At 45.5% G+C, this 26,206-nt stretch overlaps 1 protein-coding gene across 14 annotated transcripts in view; it reads left to right on the top strand.

The window, feature by feature from the left end:
* TNC (tenascin C) overlaps nt 1-26,206 on the top strand; it is a 92,636-nt gene that overhangs the window by 20,374 nt on the left and 46,056 nt on the right. For all 14 annotated transcript variants that reach the window (XM_064579906.1, XM_064579907.1, XM_064579912.1 and 11 more), the window contains 9 exons: nt 7,009-7,602; nt 10,183-11,592; nt 12,873-13,136; nt 14,556-14,671; nt 15,385-15,541; nt 18,957-19,226; nt 20,237-20,422; nt 20,674-20,763; nt 23,186-23,449. In XM_064579906.1, coding sequence (XP_064435976.1) covers nt 7,146-7,602; nt 10,183-11,592; nt 12,873-13,136; nt 14,556-14,671; nt 15,385-15,541; nt 18,957-19,226; nt 20,237-20,422; nt 20,674-20,763; nt 23,186-23,449 — 3,214 coding nt within the window. In that variant the 5' untranslated portion in view covers nt 7,009-7,145. The remainder of the gene's footprint in view (nt 1-7,008; nt 7,603-10,182; nt 11,593-12,872; nt 13,137-14,555; nt 14,672-15,384; nt 15,542-18,956; nt 19,227-20,236; nt 20,423-20,673; nt 20,764-23,185; nt 23,450-26,206) is intronic.

Here is a 26,206-nt window from a genome sequence, read left to right as displayed (position 1 = left end):
CACTTAAAAAAAAAAAATAGGCTTCAGGACCATTATTTTAATCTCTTTAAATTTGGAGGGGGGAACCCTAAATATGCCAGGTATTTGGAGACCAAGGACTGCAGACAGACGCCTCAACAGAGGACGCTGAGCAATTAGACACCTATCCTTAGAGAGATACAACGTTGCTTCCTGGGCTCAGTGCCAGCTCTTCAAGTTGACCTTGCATGTCCTCCTCCTATTCCTTACCATGGTTCTACCAACTCTGTGTGCTCCCTCCTTTCTGCTCCCCTGCATGTCTTTGACACCCCAGGAGAACCAACCTTCAGTATTCCATCCACATTACCCCCACCTCTGCCTCTAGCAGGGAGCTGCAAAGGGATGCATGTGTCATCTTCTTTATTCTCCTTATCAACCCTGCACTCCAAGTCCCTTGCCTTTTCTCCGCTCCTTTTCTAGTCTTCCACAGGCTTCGAATTCTGCCCATCTATTGCAGTTGTATCCATCCACTTCTCAAAACTGCCACCCATCCTTCAGGTCCATCTCAGAGGGTACCTCTTTCAATGTGTTTTTCCTAAGCCCCCCAGAAGAATGCAGCCTCCCTCCACTTTAAACATCGTATAGACTTAGGTTGACCAGTCTCTGTTGTTATCTGTTATATTGTTGTTATAATCATGATGTATCTCCCTGATTCTCCCATCCCTTCTAGATGCAAAGTTTTCTTTCTGATCCATTCTCTATTTGACCAGTGTTATTATTGCTTCTATATTAATATTAGCCACCATATATAAAGCACCTACTGTATGCCAGACGCTGTGCTAGTAGCTTAACATATATCTCACTTCATTCCATTCTCCTGAAACACCATGAAATAGAGGTAGGTATGGCCACGTAGGGGATCCAGGCAAGTGAGACTCAGGGGGTGAATGAATGGCCACAAGAAGCAGCTACTAAGTGGAAAAGCTGGATTCGAACATAGGTCTGTTTCTGTCCAATGATCAGGCTCTTCCTCTCACACCCAGCTGCTTCATCAACAGAATGGTTTATATTGCTGAAGGGAAGAGACTGAGTCCTCTCAAAAACTCTGGAGAAAAGTAGTGTATGGGTCGACAGAAGGAAAGCCATAAGTTATCTTTGACAAGTTCTACCAGCTTCCAAGAGAAGGGTGAAGCAGAGCAGAATAAGATGTTAGGCGTGGCCAGAGTGGTCCCTGGAATAGCTTATCTTTGATTTGATTTGAGGAGAAGAAACTCATGGAGAACTTGGGGCTCTAAAGACGAAAGAAAGAAAAAGAAAAAGAAAGAAAGAAAGAAAAGAAAGAAAAAAAGAAGAAAAGAAAGAAAAAAAGAAAAGAAGGAAGGAAGGAAGAAGGAAAGAAAAAGAAAAAAGAAAAGGAAGGAAAGAAGGAAGGAAGGGAAAAAGAAAGGGAGAAAAAGAAAAAGGCAGGAAGGAAAGAGAAAGAAAGAAAAAGGAAAGAGAAAGAAAAAGAAAGGGAAAAAGAAAGAGAAAAAGAAAAGGAAGGAAAGAAGGAAGGGAAAAAGAAAGGCAGGAAGGAAGAAAAAGAAAGAAAAAGGAAAGAGAGAGAGAGAAAGAGAAAGAAAGAAAGAAAAAAAGGGAAGAAAACGTTTCCTATCCCAAGGGTAGGATGGGGAGCAGGGGGGAAATATGCTGGCCTGGGGCAAGGTGGATGTCCCTTCAGAGTTGAAGGGGACAATAGCCATAAAGGTTATTTCTCACTTGTACCTGGATATGTTTGAACATGTAAGGTCCAAAAACATAACGGAGATTATCCTGCACGCACACATTTGCTTATGTTTCGCTGAGTTACCACATAACAGCATCTTCTTACACTAGTCCCCTGCCATCTGTACCTGAGGTACTCACCTCATTTTCATGAGACAGGACACTTAGCAACATCATACGGACTCTCTTTGACCTCTCTGAGCTTCAGTTTCCTCATCTGTACCATGGATTTAAGATCACTAAGCCGTCCTCTAAACCAATCCTGCTCAACAGTACTTCCTGCAACAGTGGAACTGTTCTTTAGCTGCACTGATATTGTAGTCATTAGCCACATGCCACTGTAAAACACTTGACTGTGAATAGTACAACTGAGGATGGAAATTTTCATTGTTTTCCATTTTAATTCATTTTCATTTTAATAACCACTTGTGACTAGTGGCTGCCATATTGCACACTGCATCTCTAGACCAATGAATTCAAAGTTTTCTACCTCTTCTTGAACCTTCTACCTCATGGGGAAATGTTTACAGTATTTTTTTTTCCTCTCCAGATTAATTTTGTTTTGAGAAACTAACAGGAATGGAGGGACCTAAAGAGTCTCACAAAAAAATAAAAACAAAGCACAGCAGTTCATTTGGACCTAAAAATTGCTTTTGATAAAGATACAAAGCAAAGTCTGCTCTGCACTACTCTTCTGCACCCAGAATATATGCTGAGACAGGATAAAGAGCAGGGCAACATGCAAAGCTTGGAAACAGCCCTTTTGTCCTAAACGTGTAACCCCAGCGATCTATGTTGAGCCAGTACAAAGGCTGTGTCTCTTCCTGCTGTTCTCTTTTACAAACCCTGATACTCAACTAGATCCTTTAATCTTATCATAAAACACAGGCAGACCTGGATCTATATCTACATCCATATCTTCCAAAGCATATTTGTCTGGGAACTCTGAAAGAGAACTCTCTACTTCACTGCAGAACTTTCATCCTTGCTTAAAAAGCAGATCTGTATATGCCAAGGTAGATTTCAAGAGTTGGAAGAAAGAAAATTCTAGAAATTGAAGGCCATACTTATCACTACAAAAGCTTCCCTTTGATGAGCTCCTTCTGCTAAGGCTGTGCCGTCCCTATGACCCACATTATCTCGTGCACTTTTCACAACAATTTTCTGAGAACCCCTATATCACATTTTAATGATGACGTGACTCTGGTTTAAGATGGTAGATAATATTTTACCCAAGAAAGAGAAAGTTGAACAGTGACTCAAACCCAAGACAGTGTGTCTACAGAAGCCGTGTTCTTCAACACTAGTCTACATTCCAGTGCCTTGGACCGTGCTATAAAGGGCTCAAAAAAGCCCTTTCTGTTGGAGAGTTCCAAGTAGAAAAATATTTCTCCTCTTGTGCTGAAATTTGGCTTCTTGTAACCAACCCTCCTCCCCACCCCCAACATAAACACGCATCAGCCCTTGTTCTGTCCTTTGAGGACACAAGGGACTAGCCAGCTCCCGCTTCCCTAGGATTTATACATGGTCATCCTGTCCCTCTCAACCCTGGCTTTTTCAGCTACAGGATAATCACACAGTCCACACTCATTCCTCCTACAAGATAGTTTCCAGACCTTCTATTGCCTGATCACTTCTTATAAAGATAAGAATCTGCCTGTCCTTTTTAAGGAGTCTTTCTAGAATAAGTCGTTAATTCTGAAATTTTAAAAGCCCTACTGTCAGAACATGACCCTTCATGTTTAACCTAAATTGTCATAAACTACAATCCAAAATAATTATCCTTAGGTCTATCCTCAAGGGAGACATTAACCAGCCAGTTGCCTGCATGAGAATACTTCACATTTTTAAAGGTTATTATTTGCTCCCTTTTTCCTCTCTGGCATAAATATTTCCAGTTCTAGAAAATTTATCTTCATAAGGTTTACCTCCTCCCCCATCAGTAATTTCTACAGTGCCTCTTTCATCTAGATCCAGGTTGCTACAGAATTTAAGACAGGATTCAATGCGGAGGTCAAGCTCAAGCTTAAGCAAAGGGAAGCTATTGGCCTGGGCTCATGGCTACGTTTTGTTGTTAGGATTGCAACAAAATAGCAGCTACTTTTTAATGTGTGCCTACTATGGGCCTGTCACTGTGCTGGGTGCTTTCTGTAATGATTTCTAATCCACGATTCCCTTTGGAAAGACTTCGACTCACATTTTACAAATAAGGTCACGGTTAGAGAAGATAAGTCACTTGTCAAAGTCACAGAGCCGGTGAGTGGCATTGAACCCAGGTATGTCTAATTCTAAAGCCTGGGCACTTTCCTCCACACAGAAGATGTAATGGGTCTTTTCCAAAGTACAGAAAATATCCACCTGCCCTCAGACCACCATGAGCCAATGGGAAATACACAACCCTAAAGAATCACATGTCCTTCCACCAAACAATGCAGCATTTGGCTGTGCCAGTGTAAGTCTCTTACATACGGCAATGCAAAACCCTCACTTAACCCATACTCTGGTCATTATTACCCTAGACTCATTGCCTCAGCATCTCAACCAGCAGCTCTAATGGCCTTTTAGATGGAAATTTAAGTCATTTAGCAACACACAAAAAAGTGTTGGATAAAAGTCCAAAAGCATTTCAAGCTTGGCCCATGGCCCTTGCTCATAAAAAAAAAAAAGAAAGAAAAGAAAAAGCTAAGAATTGATGGAAAGAGGGTGGAAGGAAGGACTTTGTGGAAGGCAAAGAGAGTTAAAGTGATTGCAATAGAGTGTGCAATTAATGAATATTTGTCCAGTAAACAAATAAGATGGGCTATGCTGGTTTAAAAGAAAAGAACTTACCAAGTTTCTCTTCTTCATAATCATTTTTATTCAATGCGCTGGCCTACATTGCAGATTCACACATTCTTATTTAGGAAACTAATTTGAATAAAAAAGCATACTCAAAAGAAGTGTTTGTTTCCTTTTTTTGTTGTTGCTGTTGTTTTGGGGTTTTGTTTGTTTTTGCCTAACCAGGGAGTAGATGCCCTATGTAGCTGTTACATGGATAGTTGGTAAAATATCAAGTATGAATATAATTAGGATGTGATGGGGATGTGTGGATAGGAAGTTCTTGATTAAATACATAGCCAGTGCTTTCTAGGTCCCCAGACCTGTGCTCAGTCCTACAGAAATGTTTCTCAGTTCAGTGTTCCCTGCCATAATCCCTCTCCAGATTTCGCAAAGACTTTCTGTTCTCATGCAGGAGGCAATCACATGGGATCATGTTGATGCATTTGATCGTTGGGCTAAAATCTTTCTGGGAAAAAAAAAAGTTAGAGAACCTCTATAGGATAAGTATTCTAAATACTGAATCTAATTGACATACGTAGCTAACTCTGAAGGAGAAAGTATAAGAATAGCATGGGCATAGGAAAATGCCAATTTGCAAAGTGACTGATTAAAAACCAAATACCTCTCAACTATTTTCTTGAACTATATTCTGGTGTATTTTCTAACTAAAGAGTGGTATGAATGACTTCATTCCCTGTATATATCATTCCCACATGCATCCAGAGCATATTAGGTCAATATTATAATCATCTAAGGTTTAACCATGTCTTCTTATCTACTCAAAAATTTCTCAACCACCTTTGACAACAGCCCTTGCCTCTGTTGCCTTGATTGTCCATACTGATAAATAGTCATAAGAGAGATGACTAAGACAATTTAGCCAAGTAAGAACTGCCTCACAATAGCATAATCTCCTCCATATACTGTTGGTATCTAATCCTTTCACTCTTTAAGGCTCAGCTTGAATTCTGTCCTTTCCAACTACCACTCTTTGACAATTCTTTTCATTTTTTTTTCAAATTCCATACCACAAAATCAGTAATTTGCATTCCTTCCTGCTTTGTTCCTTAAGTATTGAATGTGTGATTCCATTTTATTTATAATTCTATTGTTAAGGCCTCTGAGGGTAGGCACTTAGTCTTATGTTTATTTCTATCTCCACAGAACTCTGATTATTGTGGAAAACTCAGTGTATTAGTCTGTTCAGGCTATTATAGAATCACAGACTGTTATTTTAGCTTAAACAACAAAAACTTATTTTCTTACATGTTCTACAGGATAGAATTCCACCACCCAAGGTGCTGGAAAATTCAGTTCTTGTGAGGCCTCTCTTCTTAGCTTGCAGATGGCTGCCTTCTCACTGTATCCTCACATGACCTCTCCTCTGTGCAGGAGCAGAGAGGGAGGGAGAGGGAGAGTTCTGTCTCATGGTGATCCTCTTCTTCTAAGGACACTAGCACAAAGATATTCGGGACTCACTCTTATGACCTCATTTAAACTTAATTACCTCTCTAAAGGCCCTATCACCAAATACAGTCCCATGGGAGGTTAGGGCTTCAATATATGAATTTGGGGGGAAGAGAGGACAGGATTTAGTCCATAACACTCAGTGAGAATAGTGTAAGTACTTGTAGATTGGAGAAGACCTCAGAGGCTCATGGACATTCTCCTGCCCTTGATCATAGTTTGGACAACTGGTTTAGAAACATTCTTTCAGATTCTCCAAAAAACTTGACTTTTTAAGGTTTTAGAAATAAGGAGAAGAGAAACTGGGACTCAAAGAGGTAGAGTATTGTTCCAATGGCCACACAACAATTAAGAAGCTGGGCTGGAATTAAAACTCGCCTTGCCTTCTAGCACGTTCATCATTTGAACCTCTGTCTCCCAGAGTGGAGGGAAACCAGCAGATGCTGCTAAATATGGACTGGAGGACCAGTAATAAGAGGCAGGAGTTACTGAACACATCTACTGCGACTATGGCCTCATAGCATTACAATGACTCACTCAGTGGGCTCGAGTAAATACTGAAGGGATTCGTAAATCTATGAAAGATTTCTACTTATGTTTTTACTTATATCATTATTTTAACCCCAACATTAGCCATTCACTATACAGAAAGAGAAATAGGACAAAGAAGGGTTATATGACTTACCCAAAGGCACAGAGTTAGAGCTGAGATCCAAATCCAGGTCTGGTCTATACTATTCCAAAGTTTTGCCCTTTTCTGTATTCCCTGCCATCTCCCTGTATTTCTGGAAGTTGAAAAGTGAGTGAAATCATTCCTTCAAGATGGCAATATTCTTCTAGAGACTAGTTGGTATCAACACCACAGTGAATACTGAAGGAGTATCAGAAGAGCTTCAAACGCAGGAGATAGAACATCAAAATTCACTTGGAATGATGATACTCAATAGAGTCGATTAGCAGTGGATACTAACAGGCTTGCTTTCCCTCCTTTCCTTGCAGAAGAGAATTCCTTCGGGAAGATCAGGAACACACTGATCTGGATTCTCCTCTGTGCTTCCACATCCTCACTTCTGCCTGAGACTGAGACACCCTAGGAGTGAGTGCACAGAAACGCCCCAGCCAAACCCACCTCCGCCATGGGGGCCGTGACCCGGCTGTTGGCCGGCATCCTCCTAGCCTCACTCACCCTCACTACCGAAGGTGGGGTCCTCAAGAAAGTCATCCGGCACAAGCGACAGAGCGGGGTCAATGTCACTCTGCCGGAGGACCAGCAGCCGGTGGTGTTCAACCACGTCTACAACATCAAGCTGCCCATCGGGTCCCAGTGCTCCGTGGATCTGGAATCAGCCAGTGGGGAAAAGGACCTGGTCCCGCCATCAGAGCCCAGCGAGAGCTTCCAGGAGCGCACGGGCGACGGGGAAAACCAGATCATCTTCACACACCGCATCAACATCCCTCGCCGGGCCTGCGGTTGCGCCGCGGCTCCTGACGTCAAGGAGCTTCTGAGCAGACTGGAGGATCTGGAGAATCTGGTGTCTTCCCTGCGGGAGCAATGCACCACAGGAGCTGGCTGTTGTCTCCAGCCCGCGGAAGGTACGCCCAGCCTCTCACTGTCCAGATGCGAGAAATGATGAGCACGGCCAGATCCGCCACTTTGTTTCCAAAACAGGTTCCCCGGGGAGCTGGCCTCACAAAGTGTTCACTGAGAAGAGATTTTATGGTCAAATAAATGTGCAGAATGTAAACCATCTCTGTTCTGCTCTTGGAGAGTCTTGGTGACGAATGTTTCTCAGAGGAGTTTCTAGACCTCTGAGAAGCCTTGCTTGGAAAAACCTTGTTTCACCTTAATGACCAGTTTCTAACATTTATTTGACCGTGAGATCTACACATTCTCTACCCCAAAACCTATGAACCGTATCATGAGATTCCTGACCCAAGATCACTCTCTGAAAGGTGCTAATATGGCCTCATCACATCACTGTCCAGGCTGGAAAACTAAGGCCCAGAAGGAGGGTGGGATTCCTCACGGTCCTGCCACAAGTGATCGAGTGAGGATTTGAACCACAGTATCTCACACCCTGGCTGTTCTCACAAAGACACAGCGCTGCCTGTGGTAATACAAAGTCTGGGAACTGGGAAAAACGTTCCAGTTTATGGCAGCAACAACCATCATCACAATATACATTGAGCCCTCTTTCATGCATCAGGCACTGTAATTCATTACCTGATTGAACCCTTCCAACAACCCTTTGAGATAAGGTTTAATACTCCCATTCTACAGATCTAACTGCTGAGACTCAAAGAAGTTAACCAATTGGCACAAATAAGAGTAATAAGAGAAAGAGTAATAAGAGAAAGGATCTCTGAGTGGGCTTGTGGTCTCCAGAGCTCACGCTCCCCCACCCCCACCCCCACCCCGTGATAACCTGTATCCTGTGCATCTTTTTCTCAGGGATTTTGCCACTTTAGAATTGTCTTCATCTTCGCTGCCTAGACTTGACAGGGCTATAGGAGTTTTGGCAACTTCAAATCAGAGCTGAACATCTTTATTTCTGCCACCCTGACCAAATGACCAGAAAGCACTTTGATAAGTTATTTCAAGAGTAGACCTAATCATTGTAGGTGGAGAGGACTATAGGACATGCTCTAGGTGTCCAAGGGGGGAGAAAATGTTTTCTTTAGGCACAAATTACTTTATCTTCCATTTCCATCAACTTCCTGGCAAAATGCAGATGGGAGTTACACAATAGAATTAATGCTGAAGAATGGGTTGAAATAGTTGTTGAATGCAGTCCTGTCCAGGAGAAATATAACGTGAGCCAGATATGTATTCTTAACTCTTCCAATAGTCACATTAAAGAAATGAAAAAGGAACAGGTGAAAATAGTTTTAATCAATTATTTTATTTAACTTAGTGTAACCAAATTATCCACTTTTCACCATGGGATCAACACAAAACTTATTAATGGATATTTTATATTCCTTTCTTTAAACTAAGTCTTTGAAATCCCGTATGTATTTGACATTTATAGCAAATCTCAATTCAGACTAACCACAATCCAATTGTTTAGTAGCCACATGTGTCTGGTGGCCACCATACATGAAAACGTATGAGTCTCACCTTTCAAACTATTTGTTTTAATTGCCTTCTTCCCTGCTGTTAGGAAGGAGATAAAACATAGTAATACAACTGTATTTGGGTACAGAAAACGGAGTGAGCTTTGTTTCTTCTCCTTGGCTCCATGGAGACTACACCAGTCACTCCTGCAAGCTGAGCCAACACACGATGTAGACTTCAAAGAGATGGAGTCATGTCAGCCCTGACCATGTCTTCCTCAGATTCACCCACCCCTGCAGCCTTCTGGATGGGGAGGGAAAAAGCTAGACGCACATGAGTGTTGTGGGGGTGAAGCCACATTATAAGCTGTACCGACAGAATTAGAAAGCCGTTCCTATCCTGCCTCATTTCAATAATGGAAAATCAGAAAGTTCGGTCACGTAAACCCACATACCGACTTGAGTCAACCCAAAAAACTGCAAGAGAAGATCACAATGAGAACAACAGTAGGTCTGTAATGTCCTCACTTAACCCCGATACACCCCAGGGAAGCAGGCGATTGGTCCCACCTGACCAATGAAGAAACGGATCTCTGAAGCATCTAACTCCCTTTCCAAATGCAGCACAGCTACTGAGCCAGGATCAGAATTGAGTTCAGTTCAACAAATATTTCTTGTGTGAAATAATGACTCTCTTATGTGCCTGACCTTGGCGAGGTACAAGAGAAACTATGTAGCCCAGCATAATACATTCCACAAGGCAATGATTTGTAATCACGGGGGTCATGGGAATACTTGAAAATTCGATAAAAACTATGGATCCTCTCCCAGGAGGGGTTGGGGGTGGGTGGAAAACACACACACACACACACACACACACAGCTACACATGGAAGTACACGCTCTTTACATTTGAGAGGACAGGTTAAGAATTCGCACCTACTCTAATGGGATGTCAGTTGCCTCTGATTTCACACATGAAGCCACTAGTTTTCAAGCCAGATGGGAGCTGAGGGTGCCACCATCTTGCGGCTGCATTGGAATCTGGGTCGGGCAGGTGGTAACAGAGAAAGCAGCCGCTTAGGCTCAGGGGTCAGCCTCTGCGCTCTCGTTGCAGGCCGCCTGGACACCAGGCCCTTCTGCAGCGGCCACGGGAACTTCAGCGCGGAAGGATGCGGCTGTGTGTGCGAACCCGGCTGGAAAGGCCCCAACTGCTCAGAGCCCGAATGTCCTGGCAACTGTCACCTGCGAGGCCAGTGCCTGGACGGGCAGTGTGTCTGCGACGAGGGCTTCACGGGGGAGGACTGCGGCCAGCTGGCCTGCCCCGGCGACTGCAACGACCAGGGCAAGTGCGTGAGCGGGGTCTGCGTGTGTTTCGAAGGCTACACGGGGGCCGACTGCAGCCGGGAGGTGTGCCCGGTGGCGTGCAGCGAGGAGCACGGCAGGTGCGTGGACGGCCGCTGCGTGTGCCAGGACGGCTTCGCGGGCGACGACTGCGCCGAGCCGCTGTGCCTCAACAACTGCCACGGCCGCGGGCGCTGCGTGGAGAACGAGTGCGTGTGCGACGCCGGCTTCACGGGCGAGGACTGCGGCGAGCTCATCTGCCCCAACGACTGCTTCGACCGCGGCCGCTGCGTCAACGGCACCTGCTACTGCGAGCAGGGCTTCACGGGCGAGGACTGCGGCGAGCTCAGCTGCCCGAACGCCTGCTCGGGCCACGGCCGCTGCCGGCAGGGCCAGTGCGTGTGCGAGGCGGCCTTCGCCGGTCCCGACTGCAGCGAGAAGAGGTGTCCCGCCGACTGCCACCAGCACGGCCGCTGCACGGACGGGCGGTGTGAGTGCGACGCCGGCTTCGCGGGAACCGACTGCGGCGAGCTCCAGTGTCCCAGCGGCTGCAGCGGCCACGGCCGCTGCGTCAACGGGCAGTGCGTGTGCGACGAGGGCCGCACCGGGGAGGACTGCGGCCAGCTGCGGTGCCCCAACGATTGTCACAGCCGGGGCCGCTGCGTCCAGGGCAAGTGCGCGTGCGAGCCGGGCTTCCAGGGCTACGACTGCAGTGACATGAGCTGCCCCAGCGACTGCCACCAGCACGGCCGCTGCGTGAACGGCATGTGCGTCTGTGACGACGGCTACGCCGGGGAGGACTGCCGGGACCTGCGCTGCCCCGGGGACTGCAGCAGCCGCGGCCGCTGCGCGGACGGCCGGTGCGAGTGTGAGCACGGCTTCACCGGCCCCGACTGCGCGGAACTCGCGTGCCCCGGCGACTGCCATGGCCAAGGCCGCTGTGTGAACGGGCAGTGCGTGTGCCACGAGGGCTTCATGGGCGCCGCGTGCAAGGAGCGGAGGTGCCCCGGCGACTGTCACGGCCGGGGCCGCTGCGAGGATGGGCAGTGCGTCTGCCGGGAGGGCTTCGCGGGCCCCGACTGCAGGCTGCGCTCCTGCCCCAACGACTGCAGCGGCTGGGGCCAGTGCGTGGAGGGCCGATGCATCTGCAGCGAGGGCCACGCCGGGGACGACTGCTCCGACGGTGAGTCCACTGACCATTGGTTCAGGAGCGGGCCCTGGTGCGGGTTGGAGAGCTAGGTGTCCTCTTACCCCTGCCCACGTGCGCCGCGCACACACACACCTTAGCAGGGGCCCTTGGTTATTCACCTGTCACAGGGCTACCTGTTGAAGGCTGGGAGGCTCAGGGGGGTCATAGAATTGTCCCAGGAACACTTAGCTCGTACATTCTAGAGCTGTTATTGAGTCTACCCATCTGGTTACCGAGTGTAATACCCAGTAACACCCGTGGTGAGGTAGATGAAATGAAGACAGCCTTTTTGCTAAATATGAGCCCTCTCATCTCCTCCCCACTGACACGGAACCAAAAATAACCTAAATCTCTCTATTTGGAGGGAAGCAAAAATTCAGCTCAATTGAATGGACAGTGAGATTACCTAAAACAAACTGTTTTACATGCACACTCAGAGAGTAAATGCTAATTAATCACTTACGAGGTGGACCCATCTCTTAACTCATTATTCGTAACTGTCTTCGATCCCGAGGATTATGAGCTCCTTCAAGGAGCGCTAATCTGACAGCACAAGGCACAGTATACAGTAAGTGCTCAATAAACATGGATTGAGTGAAAATACAACAAAGAACGATAATGCTCATGTTCACTGAGGGTCTTCTTTGTACTCCTCTCATCCATCCAGACTTATACCTGTTGTAATAGAGAATTTCTGCCCCGATTGAAGGTATCATTGATATGAATAAATAAATGTGTTTAATGGGCCCAAGGCAGGGAAGCCTGGTTGGAAAGAACACCAGGCTGGCAGGGAGGAGGTGTAAGTCCCAAATTTGATGAGATAAGCAAAGTTGGGCCAGTCCCTCTGCCCCTCTCACATCTAGAAAATGAAAGAATGGGACCAAATGAGCCCCAGATACCTTTCCAGCACTAACAATGTATGACCTCAAGTTCAGAGCAGGGAGCCAAGTTCAGGCTTCCTGTGCCCATGCAAATGGCCTGAATCTGAACTAAGGTCCAGGGAGTAGAGAAGTCGGAGAGGTCAGGTCACAAAGAAGCCTGACGGCCACACTGCACACTCAGCACTTTAGCCTGAAGGTCACCAAAGGTTTTCAAGTTGGATCATAGCAGAAGGTCCTTGATGAGTTTTTCATTTTAAGAAATGGAAGCTGGATTTTAGGGCTCTGTGACTGGTAATGGAGGGGACAAGTGAAGGGAAGCAGCCTAGAGAGAGAATTTATAGAGGACCTTACTGACACCACCTGACCCAAGCTGTCCTTTCGTCCTCCTGCCAGTGTCCCCTCCCAAAGACCTCATCGTGACAGAAGTGACGGAAGAGACCGTAAACCTGGCCTGGGACAACGAGATGCGGGTCACGGAGTACCTGGTCATGTACACACCCACCCACGAGGACGGCCTGGAAATGCAGTTCCGCGTGCCTGGGGACCAGACGTCCACCACCATCCGGGAGCTGGAGCCTGGTGTGGAGTACTTTATCCGCGTCTTTGCCATCCTGGAAAACAAGAAGAGCATTCCCGTCAGCGCCAGGGTGGCCACGTGTGAGTGCCCAAAACCCATCCCCACCCCCACAGCCTCTACTGCCCTTGGCTTGCCCAGTGCATGACCTGCCCCCACGGGTCACTGCCTCACCTTTACCCCCATAGCTGCATAGCTGTCCTTTCATCGTTGCACCAATTAAGACCCCGGGATCCAGTTAAGCCCACTGAACTTTTTTAAAAGAAACCCCTCATCTAGTAATTCATTTAACCCACCGTAACTCTATGAGATAGGGACAATTATTAACCCATTTTACAGATGAGAAAACTGAGACTAAATGGTCAGCAGCTCCTCCCAAATCAGACTCAATAAGTTGTGGAGATGAGATTTTAACCCTGGAAGTCTGGTTGCAGGTTTATGCTCTTACCCATTCTATTCTACTATTTCCTTTCTATGGAGCTCATTGTCCACATATTTAAAAAAAAAAAAAAAAAAGTAGAAACATTAGGGTTCAAGTTATTCCTTTAAGAGTCCAACAACAGTGGGGCGCCTGGGTGGCTCAGATGGTTAAGCGTCTGCCTTCGGCTCAGGTCATGATCCCGGCATCCTGGGATCGAGTCCCGCATCGGGCTCCCTGCTCCTTGGGAGCCTGCTTCTCCCTCTGCCTCTCTCTCTCTCTCTGTCTCTCATGAATAAATAAATAAAATCTTAAAAAAAAAAAAAAAAAAAAGAATCCAACAACAGTATAATTCCCTTCATACCTAAAAAGCAAGTTGTGGCTAGAAATTGGTCCTTATTTTTGCTTAGCAAATATAACATTGGCTGCCATGTATTTTTTTTTTAAGATTTTATTTATTTATTTGACAGAGACATAGAGAGCACAGATAGGCAGAGCGGCAGGCAGAGGGAGAGGGAGAAGCAGGCTCTCCGCGGACCAGGGAGCCAGATGCAGGGCCCAGTCCCAGGACCCTGGGATCATGACCTGAGCCGAAGGCAGCCGCTTAACCGACTGAGCCACCAGGTGCCCCTGGCTGCCACGTATTGAAATGCACAATGAGCCAGGAACCGTGCCCAGCGGTCGACATGCAACATATCACTCAGTCCTCAAAACATTCCCAGGAACAGGCATACTTACCTCTTCCTCCCGAGTGAAGAAGCTGAGGCTTGGGGCACTTTGTGCAACTTGCCCATGCACACAAAACTTGTAATGTGGAGCTTGGATTTGAGCCCAAGGTCCATCTGATTCCAAACCCTGGGTTCATATGGCTTCACCAGATGAAATTGCCAGGATTTAATCGTATGGTGGGTCCTAATACTAATTGTCACACTGCCTCGCAGTAAACAGCATCCCACAAGTAGTCGGAAATAGAATCCAGCTCTGATGGGGGTGGGGCACCCACCGGTGGGGTCTAGGGGAATCACCGCTGTGTCCACCGCCCCCCCCAACATGCAGCCATCCTTTCCTCTGCTCTTCCTGACAGACTTGCCTGCACCTGAAGGCCTAAAGTTCAAGTCTATCAAGGAGACATCTGTGGAAGTGGAGTGGGATCCTCTGGACATCGCTTTTGAAACGTGGGAGATCATCTTCCGGAATATGGTAAGGAGCACAGAGGAGCGGGCATATTTGACCTCAAGGATCTAAATGACGGTCCGAGGGCTCTACAGACTTTTATATCAACTTTATTTCCTTAGCTTCTGGTGGGGAACAGGGCTGTGGTTAGTTGGCCCCGACATGTTTGCATATATATTCTAAGTGATTTTAATAAGTCCGTAAGCATAGCCCTTAGGGCTGTGAGCTCAAATAGATGCTGAGCCGTCCCCTTGTTCCTCATAGTCTGGCAAATCTCTATTCAGAAGAGAACAAATGAGCTCTGTCTCCAGATGCCTCCAGGCATATCTGAGATGGAGTATCCCTTCTATCTGGGCCTTAGAGCTTATAAGAGGCAGGGAATTAGGTTCCGAGCCCAGGCACTGTCACTAACTAGCTGGGTGCCAATGGGGCAGGCACCCAACCTCTCTGATGCTCGCTTCTTGGTCTATCAAAGGAAGGATTGAATCTGTGGCTCTAGACTGCTTTGGCTCTCACATTCTGGCCCTTGACTTGAGTGTCCAAGGAGTGAATAGAGAGGTTTAAAGAGGGAGAAGCCAACTCAAGAAATGTCCTTATCCTCTGTGCGTCCTCAGCACCTGCCATGCTGATCTGCCGCCAAGGGAGAGCTTAGCGAAGGAGTGGATGCAGAAGGAGCGAGCCACAGAGAAGAAGAGGCTGGAACCTCCTTTAGGTCTTACCAAGGTGCTCCTATCTTTCAGAATAAAGAAGATGAGGGAGAGATCACCAAAAGCCTGAGGAGGCCAGAGACCACATACCGGCAGACTGGCCTTGCTCCTGGGCAAGAATATGAGATCTCGCTGCACATTGTGAAAAACAATACCCGCGGCCCGGGCCTGAAGAGGGTGACCACCACCCGTGAGTATCACCTTCAATAGCACGGACCCTCTGATAAAGCTGAGTGCACCCCATAGCGCCTCTGCTTGAAGATATTTCCTCTTCTATCGCTTCTGCATCAACTAGATTTTGCTACGTAAAAAACAAGCCCCAAACTTAGTGGCTTAAAACTATAGTTCTGCACATTGGTGATTTGGGGTTGGGCTCAGCTGGGCAATTCTGTTCTTGAGTGGGCTCGCTGATGCATCTGTGTGGGCTGGGGGCTGGCTGGCCTCAGGTGGCCTCAGTATGCTAACCTGGGCCTGATCACATGGCAGCTGAGCACTGTATCGCTCTGTCAAAGCACATCTCAAGGCCAGTCCAGATTTAAGGGGTGGGGAAACAGATCCAGCCCTTGATGAAAGGAGCCTCAAAGTAACATCTCAAAGGGGCACAGATACAGGAAGATCAATAAGAGAGACCATTATAAATAACCTACCACATCATCTAATCTGATACACCAGTCTTGTGAAAGAGGGTGGGAAAATACTATTGTTATTACTTTTCCAAGAGTAAAAACTGAGGCTTAGGGAAGTGAAATCAGTTTAACAAACATCACGTGGTGAACACTTGGGCCTCCACAGGGCCACAATTATCAGCGAGGATCCAGTTTTATAACTTTCACCCCCTTTACCACTAGCATTGACGAGGAACTGGTCTCTGTAGAATGTTCATCCTGTATCTCCAATAGGAACATAAATTAAATGTCATTCAATAATAAAGATGTCAGAACTTCTTGGGGGTAGAATAGAATTTGTCACTACTAGATCCTTTGGTGAGGGGGACAAAGAAAATCTGGATTTGGAGTTGTTCTACCAAGAAGCAAAATTTTAAACATCAATAAATAAATAAAATTATTTTGCATTGCCATTTGGGAAAACCTTTTTATCTTCTTCAAGATAGCATCTGTGCCAACTGTTTAAGGAATTGATTCTTTTTGGCAGGAGATTGTTGGAAAAGTTAAGTCTGTTGACTAATGACAAGAAAGAACATCTTGCATTTAAATATTTGCACATTTTGCCTAGCTCAGAGCCAACTCCTAGATTGTCTCCCCTATAGGCAAGTGTTTTCCATCATTCTGACACCATCCCTCTGTGGTAGGTAGAGAGCAGGTATCGACAGGAAAAAATCATTAGATCACCAGAAAGGCATAGAAAAGATCCAGCAAATGCTTACCTGCTATAGAGAAGGCACACCAAAACTACAAAATAAAATTTATCTACCCCTTGCTTTTTAATCTAATTCTGGGGATTAGCTGCTTTATTCTTCTTGCAGGACAAACATCCCAACACCTAAAGTTCCCTAATCACATAAATATCAACACTGAGAGGCAGACATTTACGTGTTCATTTTGCTGATAGCCAAACTTTATCCAGGTTTAAAGGACCTTAAAGTTTGGGTGAGAAAGCATTTTTGGCCCCTTCCCACTGGCATCTGTCTCTATCAGGCTGTATTACCAACCATTTCTGGCACCTGGATGCTTTTGAGAGGCGTTCACATTTACTGGAGCAGGAGTATGGGCTTTGGACCCAAACAGACCTGAGTGTGAATTCCAGCTTCACCGCTCACCATCACCTTGTGAAGTTCTACTTCTCTAAGCCTATTACCTACTATCAGGAACATGGGTTTATGGTGTCCTTGCCGGGTTGTCATGAGAGTTAAGACATGCATGACAGAGCACTGTGCTTGGCATGTTAGGAAGCCATGGCAGCACTTGCCTCCTCTATTCAAGGGTCCCAAATCTGGGGAGGGGGAAGAATCAGTGAGCTTGACTCAATCCCAACTTCTTAGGAAAGAGCTGCTTAAGGACAGTAGCAGGTGTGGTTTGGGTGCTTGCTGGCACCTGTAAGAACACGGAACAGGCAGCTGCACTGTTGAACTCTAGCTTTGTTTTCATTGTGAATTCTATGCGTTCATTGTCCGTCAGCTGAGACTGATGGGTTAACACTTAGAATTCAAAGAAAAGACTCTGCAGGTTTCTCATAGTCAGATAGGACTTATTCCTCCTTCCTGTTCCGTATATAACACTGAAGTTCCTTTCATTTGATATTGTCTCCTCAACCAAAGCTGAAAACACAAACTTAGCTATTTTTAAATTGAAGAAATAAACATTGGCTAAATGCCTTAATATCTTAATTTTAGGCATTTGCCAAATTCTTGGTCTGTTTTAATGTTTGCATTAAAATTGTTTTTATAATTAGAAAAAAAGAATTCAGACATAAATGACAAAGTCTGACGCTCTGCTGGAGATTAAAAGGGGTCAAAGACCCACTCTAAATAAATGAATTGAGACCTTATCTAAGTTGAATAACACAAACTGTAGAGAAATATATTACAGAACAGTGAAGAAAGTGCAAGGATTCTCTTATTTTTAATTGTGCTAAGACCACTTAGAATGAATTCTATCTACTCTTTCAATGAGTATAATTACCTATAGGCACTGTGTTGTCCAACACATCTCTAGAACTTACTCATCTTACATAAACTGAAACTTTATACTTGTTGGGGAGGGTGTATGTGTTCACCTGATTATAACAAGGGTCAAAGAGGACTCTCATTAGGAAGTGATATGTAAGTGGGGTTTTGAGGGATGAATAGGAGATTTTTTTAGAGGGGGAGGGGCAATCTCAGGAGGAAGACACAAAGGAAGAGCTAGTGCAGGGGCCAAGAGGTGAGAAATAGCATGCCATGCTTCCTGTCACAAAACAACAACACAACACACACGCACAACACGACAACACAAGGGGTGTGGGTGGGGCAGGAGGAGGACTGAGATGAAGGCACAAAGATGGCAAGGCTTGGAACAAGCTATGACTTTCTTCCTGAATTCTTGCCTCACAAGTAACTCTCTATACCTGGCCAAGCCAGGGGTGGCCTCACTTTTGGGCTCCATAATTCTGATGGAAAAGTTATCCATCCAGGGAGTTTTGCCTAATAAAAAGCCAGAGAGCCTAAACCAATATTTTTTATTTTTTATTTTTTTGTTTAAATTCAGTTAGCCAATTTATAGTACCTCATTAGTTTCAGATATAAATCAATGTTTTTTAAATGAAAAAGGCCCTAAGCATGTTTCTTCAACTCATGAGAACTGTAGTGATAATAATAACAGGGCAATGACCATTTATCATGTAACTGCCACGCTCCAGGCTCTGCGCTAGGTGCTTTGCAAGCATTCTCCTTTCATGTTCGAAAAAACAACAAACCCTGCAAGGTAGTTGTCATCATCCCTATCTAGAGCTTGTCAGATGGGAAATGGAGACACAGACAAAAGAAGTTCAGATGGTTAGTAGACACTGAACTATCCACACCTGGAACTAGATGGCTGTAAGCCCCTGTCTGCTCAGCCCCTGGCCCCGGCCCCAATCTCTGAAACCACTCTGCCGTCTGCCCGTCACAGGCTTGGACGCCCCGAGCCAGATCGAGGTGAAAGATGTCACGGACACCACGGCCCTGATCACTTGGTTCAAGCCCCTGGCCGAGATTGATGGCATTGAGCTTTCCTATGGAATCAAAGACGTGCCCGGCGACCGCACAACCATCGATCTCACACATGATGAGAACCAGTACTCCATTGGGAACCTGAAGCCAGACACCGAGTATGAGGTGTCCCTCATCTCCCGCAGGGGTGACATGTCCAGCAACCCAGCCAAGGAGACCTTCACAACAGGTAATGGGCCTTCCCCTGTGAACAGCCAGGAAAGATTGGCTGTGAGGCTTCCATCTCACTCCGAGCTGCCTGGTATCTTCCAGGCTCCTTTGACAGTAGGAAAGTAGAAAGGGAAATTTCATTCCTTTCAATGTTTATTTAAAAATATTGTAGCAATTGATTAACTTTTTAAAGAAAACTATATCCAAATAAGCTTCTAAAAAAAAAAACAAAAACATAAGCTGCTGGTCTGATAATCTCAGACAAAAAATGTTCTGATTAAAATAAGATTCAAATAAATATTTTCATGATAAAATACAGTTTATGGAAAGCATGGATGACAAAGATGCCCATAACCTCTTAGCCTGTGGCATTCTTTTTTTTTTTTTTAAGATTTTATTTATTTGAGAGAGAGTGCAAGCAAGGGTAGGGGCAGAGGGAGAGGGAGAGAGAGAACCCTCAAGCTGACTCCCTGCTGAGCTCAGAGCCCAACATGGGGCTCCATCCCAGGACCCTGAGGTCATGACCTGAACTGAAAACAGATGCTTAACTGACTGAGCCACCCAGGCACCCCTGTGGCATTCTCTTAAAAGTCCCAAAGTGTCCATCAATCTTTGAGTCAATGAATATTTTTTCAGAGCACATTATGAAGCACCGTATGAATTATTAGAAATACAGTGATGGGCACAACAGACCTGTTCTTACACTCACAGACCTTATTTGTAAGTTTCTGTATAGTTTTTTTAGGCATAAAATCTGAGGAGCGTGTGAATGACTAAAATAGCGCACATATTAATAATGGGGAAAGGAAAAAAATGAAATAAAATAAAATAAGACAAAATAATGGGGAAAGGTGCCCGATAATGCACTATTTATTTAGATCTGTGCATCAGGTATTGAGATGGGTTGGGGGGAGATGTCATTTTTCTCCAATGGCAGGTGCCTTTCGTGTCTCAACTTAGAACTGTCTGACTCCCAGTCTCCTAGCACCTGGTGTTTTCGATGCACATGTCCCCTCGTCTTCCAAACAGGCCTGGATGCTCCTAGGAATCTCCGTCGCATCTCCCAGACAGACAACAGCATTACCCTGGAATGGAAGAACGGCAAGGCGGCCGTTGACAGTTACAGAATTAAGTATGCACCCATCTCCGGAGGTGCCCATGCTGAGGTCGAAGTCCCAAGGAGCCAGCAAGCCACCACCAAAACCACGCTCACAGGTAAGCTCTGCATCCCAGACCCAGCCCGCCCGCGGGGGGGGGGGGGGTGTCCCCATTTTGCAGCCGTCCACGTAGAGAAAAAGTGCAGTTCCCAGCAATTCTCACTTGGACTTCAGCAAGGCAGTCTGTACAACATACCAGACACTGAGAAATCATAGCCTCCAGCGACAGGCAGCTCAGGGCTATTTTGATGATCCTCTGAACATCATCTCAGTTTGGGGCTAAATATCCACCTGCACATTTCCCCTTAGGTCTGAGGCCAGGAACTGAGTATGGGATCGGAGTGTCTGCTGTGAAGGCTGACAAGGAGAGCGATCCAGCCACCATCAACGCAGCCACAGGTGAGATACCCCTGGATCCCCACCACCGCTGGGTTGGCGCTGACAGAGTGCTGGGGCCCAGAAGGCAGAAAACCTATTTTGAAAGAAACAGTAGATGCACAGAGAAGAAAGGGGCCTCTAGGATCATCTAGCCCAGATGTCTAATTCAAAAGTAACATAAGCACGCCACATCTAAATGATCCTTAAGGGGAATGAGATTTTTTTTTAAGAGAAATTGGAACCAGATTTTATAAGAAATCTGCAAACTTAAGTTGGTAATCAGTTCCATTTCATATATATATACATATGTATAAACCTTGGACTAATCAGAACACATCTGGGAGGTTTTCTTTTAGAAAACACCTGACGTTTATAGTATAGTTTTGTCCTACAGAGGGTAAGTAGCAGAAACATAGTTTCAGACAGACTTTGCTCTTACCCATGAAGCTCCAGTCTCTGGATGAGAGTGATGAGGAGCCGTATGATTTGAATTGATTCTTTCCTCAAGTTTCCCCCATCCCTGGAAAATGTGTTAAAGCAAAGAAAACTCGGGCACCTGGGTGGCTCAGTCGGTTGGGCGACTGCCTTCGGCTCAGGTCATGATCCTGGAGTCCCGGGATCGAGTCCCGCATCGGGCTCCCTGCTCGGCAGGGAGTCTGCTTCTCCCTCTGACCCTCCCCCCTCTCATATGCGCTCTCTCTCTCTAATAAATAAATAAGATCTTTAAAAAAATTTTTAAAAATAGGGGCGCCTGGGTGGCTCAGTCGGTTAAGCGACCGCCTTCGGCTCAGGTCATGATCCTGGAGTCCCTGGATCGAGTCCCCCGTCGGGCTCCCTGCTCGGCAGGGAGTCTGCTTCTCCCTCTGACCCTCCCCCCTCTCATGCTCTCTCTATCTCATTCTCTCTCTCAAATAAATAAATAAAATCTTTAAAAAAAAAAAAAAGGAAATGTATTAAATACTGATTGTGGTGGTGGTTACATAGATATAAATGTCAAAACTCATCAAACTGTACCCTTGGTACATTTTGCTGTATATAAACTATAACCTTAATGTAATTGATTTTTAAAAATATTTTTTGGGGCGCCCGGGTGGCTCAGTTGGTTAAGCGACTGCCTTCGGCTCAGGTCATGATCCTGGAGTCCCGGGATCGAGTCCCGCATCGGGCTCCCTGCTCGGCGGGGAGTCTGCTTCTCCCTCTGATCCTCCCCCCTCTCATGTGCTCTCTCTCATTCTCTCTCTCTCAAATAAATAAATAAAATCTTTAAAAAAAAAATATTAAGAAAAAAAAAAAGAAAAGAAAACTCTTCCCTCTATTTCTCCACTAATCTCCTCCTTACTTTCCCCAGGCACCATGAAGAAAAGGGGTCTGGTGTGCAAAGAGGATGTAGATCATGCCTCATGGGTCCTCATTATGCAGGACCCAATGCTGAGCACTTGCACACACACACTTTTTTTTTTTTAAGATTTTATTTATTTATTTGACAGAGAGAGAGAGAGAGATCACAAGTAGGCAGAGCGGCAGGCAGAGGGAGAAGGAGAAGCAGACTCCCAACGAGCAGGAAGCCTAATGCGGGCATGATCCCAGGACCCTGAGATCATGACCTGAGCCAAAGGCAGATGCTTAACCGACGGAGCCACCCAGGTGCCCCACACACACCCTTTTTTATCTTTTTATTTTGAGGTAATTGTCAGTTCACATGCTGTTGTGAGAAATAATACAGAGAGATCCCCCTAAACCCTTTGCCCAGTTTCCTCCAATGGTTAATAATTGTGTAACCATTGAACAATATCACAACCAGGAAACTGACATTGATACAATCTATCAACTTTATGCACATTTCACCAGTGGTACATGCAACTCATTTTTGTATGTGTGTGTATTTAGTCCTACGCCGTTTTTTCCCAAGCAGCTTTTTTCACCCACTGGTACAGTTAAGACACAGAATACTTCCATCACTAAGGTCGCTTTTGTCCCTTTTTTTTATAGCCACAGGCACTTCCCTCCCTCCCCCTCTCCCTAACCCTGGGCAACCCCTAATCTTCATCTCTGTAATGTTGTTATTTCAAGAATGCTGTATCTAAGGAATCATACAGAGAAGGCAGCCTGCAGAGATAGGATTTTTCACTCAGTGTAATTCTCTTGAGGTCTACTCAGATTGTTTCTGTGTCAACAGTCGGTTCTTTTTAGATGCTTTTAATTGGGTAGTATTTCATGGTATGGATATATACCACTATATTCTTTTTAATCTTCCAAAACTCCAATGCGGCACTGTCCCACGGCATCTTAGAGAGGTGAAAACAGACCCAGACGGGAAAGTCACCTGCAGTCACACAGCCCCTGTAGGGCAGAGCTGGAATGCTAGCCCAGAGCTGCCTATCAGCCCCAAAAGCAGCCCTGCCTCCCAGCCCGAGACCCGTTCATCTCTCTGCTTTCCTCCCAGACATGGACGCACCCAAGGACCTGCGGGTTTCTGAAACCACGGAGACCAGCCTGACCCTGCTCTGGAGGAGGCCTTCGGCCAAGTTTGACCATTACCGCCTCAACTACAGCCTGCCCTCGGGCCAGCCAGTGGAGGTGAAGCTTCCGAGAGACACCACCTCCTATGTCTTGAGAGGCCTGGAACCCGGGACGGAATACAGCATCCTCCTCACCGTGGAGAAGGGAAGGCACAAGAGCAAACCCGCACGAGTAAAGGCATCCACAGGTGAGGTCAGCCTCTGAGCTCCCTCCAGACTCTCTGTTGATTCTGAGGTTTGCAGACCCGTAAGTCAGGCTGTCTCCATAAGGGAAAACCAGGTGGGAATACGCACAACTTTCTCTGCATAGCACTTTGAAGGAGCTACTTACTTCTCTTTTCCTCTGTCAGCTGATTCAGCAAAGTCTTTTTGTTGGGAAATCACTGGCGTTTTTAAAATATTTCTTCCTAGGAGAACTTAAAGCATCAGGGTTTGCATTTGTCTTTGGTTCTTTTTTTTAATTAATTTTGTGCATTTTACAGAGTCTTTTAAATGGTTTATTTTTTGTCCTCTCTCTTTAGCCTAACAATTAATTTACTTTTTTTTTTTCCAAGATTACCAAGATGTTGGTAATAATTCTTTGGTTATTTCCTACTAAATGTTTTTTAAGTTTATTTATCATTATTATTATTATTATTTTAGTAATCTCTACACCTAATATGGGGCTTGAACTCATGACCTCAAGATCAAGAGTCACGTGTTCCACCGACTGAGCCAGCCAGGCACCCATCCCACTAAATGTTTTTATTCCAGGTCTTTTGCTTCCCTCTAAGGTTACCTGAAAAGTTGCATATGATCCTTTGAGCCTTGCACAGCGCCCTCCTCATTTTCTCTTTTCTCCTAGACTTTAAGAGGCGAACGTGGTTTTTCCGTGACAGCTAAATCCTGATCTCCGGTGTTCCTTCTAGCCCAAATATCCTGTTCCTCATACCTGCTGCCACAGTTCCTCAGTGGCTAAGTTGAAAAAATAATTAAAAAAAAAATCCATTTTTCCGATATGAAAAATATGTGCATAGAATTGTGGCCCCAAACTATTCAAGAGGTATCGGTGAAAAATGTTACTTCTTCAGGGCTTGACAAGTAATAGTCTTTAGTCTCAATTTAATTAGTCTTTATTGAGAACCCACTGACTACATAGTGTGCTGATATTTGAGGGGAAAGTGGGTCACGTATTTAGCATTGTTATTTTCACTCACGTGCTCCTGCTCACTGTCCGTGGGGAAGACTAGATATCAGAATGTTAGATGGAATGCCATCAAGGAAAGGGGGTGATTGGGAGAATCAAGGGCAGCCAGAGAAAGTGTCATGGCAGAGATGTTAGTCCAACTCCATCTCGATAAGCAGAAAAGGGGTCGTGGTGATGGGCAAATCTGGAGATACCTTGAAGACTCTGTCATTTATGAGTACCTTTCCCTGCAAATAACAGGAGAACTCAAAAAACAGTCACTTCAACAAAATGGAAGTTGGTTTCTTGTCATAAGGTAAACCTGAGGCTAGGTGGTTCAGGCCTGGCGTAGCAGTTTCAAGTTATTAGGGACTTGGGCTCCTTCTCTTTTTCTGTTCCACCATTCTTAGTCCTTGGCTCCATTCCCAAAGTCACTTCCTTGTCACAATGTGGCTGCCACAGTACAGCCTTCACATCTGTGTTCTAGGCAGCCTGAAGGAGGAAGAACCAAAACTAAGAAGGAGTACCTCCTAGATGAGTCTTTCTGGAAACCTCACCACTGACTTCTACTCCTATTTCATGGGCCACTCCACACTATAAGCAAGTCTAGGAAAGGTAGTCTACTGGCTCAGCTTGTTGCTGCCCACATAAAATTGTGGTTGTTTATAAGAGAGAGAGAAGAGATATTTGGTAGACAAAGAGCAGCCTCTTCAGAGTCTGAAGTGAGCTCAAGTGGTCAATGTGATTGCCTCTGTGCATGTACTGCTTCCCACCCAGCTATGAGGTGAGCATCAAGGGTGCTCTGGAGGGACAGTTCAATCCTAGATAAGGGAGGGGCAAAACAGAATCCAGAAGAAATAAATCTATGGTAGAGATTTGAATGTTTCCGCCTTATAAACATGAGTTTATCATAAGGTGTCAAGGAACAGCAAATGAATCTGAAAAACACGAGAGAAGACATTTCTTTCTCTTCTTTCTTTCTACTTCTCCTCCTCCTCTTCCTTCTCTCTCTCTCTCTCTCCACGTTTCCCTGAGTTTGACATATGCTATATCAAGGAGTTTCCTATTTCTACTCATTTTACCCTCTGGCTGTAGCTAGGTTATCTCCTATCTCCAGTGGGGAAGCCCCAGGCCTCAGCAGCCCAGGAAGATGAAAGCTTTCAAGTGAACCACAGGCTGGAATTACTTTGTCTCTGACTAAGAGCCCAGTTTTGGCATCCCAAAGACTCAGTGGTTTCATTTCCCCAGCCACACGTCCTTAATACGGTTTCCAAATAAATCATGTTGTCTATTTAAAGACGTCCTTCATTTCAGGAAAAATATGCAGACTCCCTTTAATTGGCTCTTCCCCCATAGTCTCCAGAATATTTTACCCTAGGGCTTTCTCCATAGGACAGTTTTATTTCATTAGAAGTGAGGTGGACATCTCTTTCTGTCTCTCGAATTCTATCTTTTCAAGTCTTCTACATTACTTAACCAGTAATGTTTACAGCTGAGCTCCATGCGCTAAGTTCTGTGGACACTAGATCAGTCAGGACAGATCTGTGCTGCCAGGAAACTTGCTGATACGCAGACTGACAGACAACAACACTACACTCCGCTTGCTAGAGCTGTGGGTACAGAGGGTGCAGCAGGAGCACAGGATGATTTCTGAGCATCAGGAAAGGCTTAAAATGGGCAGAAGCTTTTGCACAAACACATAAAGGCAAACAGGACTGTGTTGTGGATTATGGAAATAAGTACACGTATAGGCACTTGGCCTTGTACATATGGAAAGAAA

The sequence above is a fragment of the Mirounga angustirostris genome, unplaced genomic scaffold (assembly GCF_029215605.1).
Source record: "Mirounga angustirostris isolate CCGP_5_RB_7025 unplaced genomic scaffold, mMirAng1.0.hap1 SCAF_15, whole genome shotgun sequence".
NCBI classification, from domain to species: Eukaryota; Metazoa; Chordata; class Mammalia; order Carnivora; family Phocidae; genus Mirounga; species Mirounga angustirostris.
The sequence above is the reverse complement of the archived record's forward strand: the minus strand, read 5'-3'. Positions and strand labels throughout refer to the sequence as shown.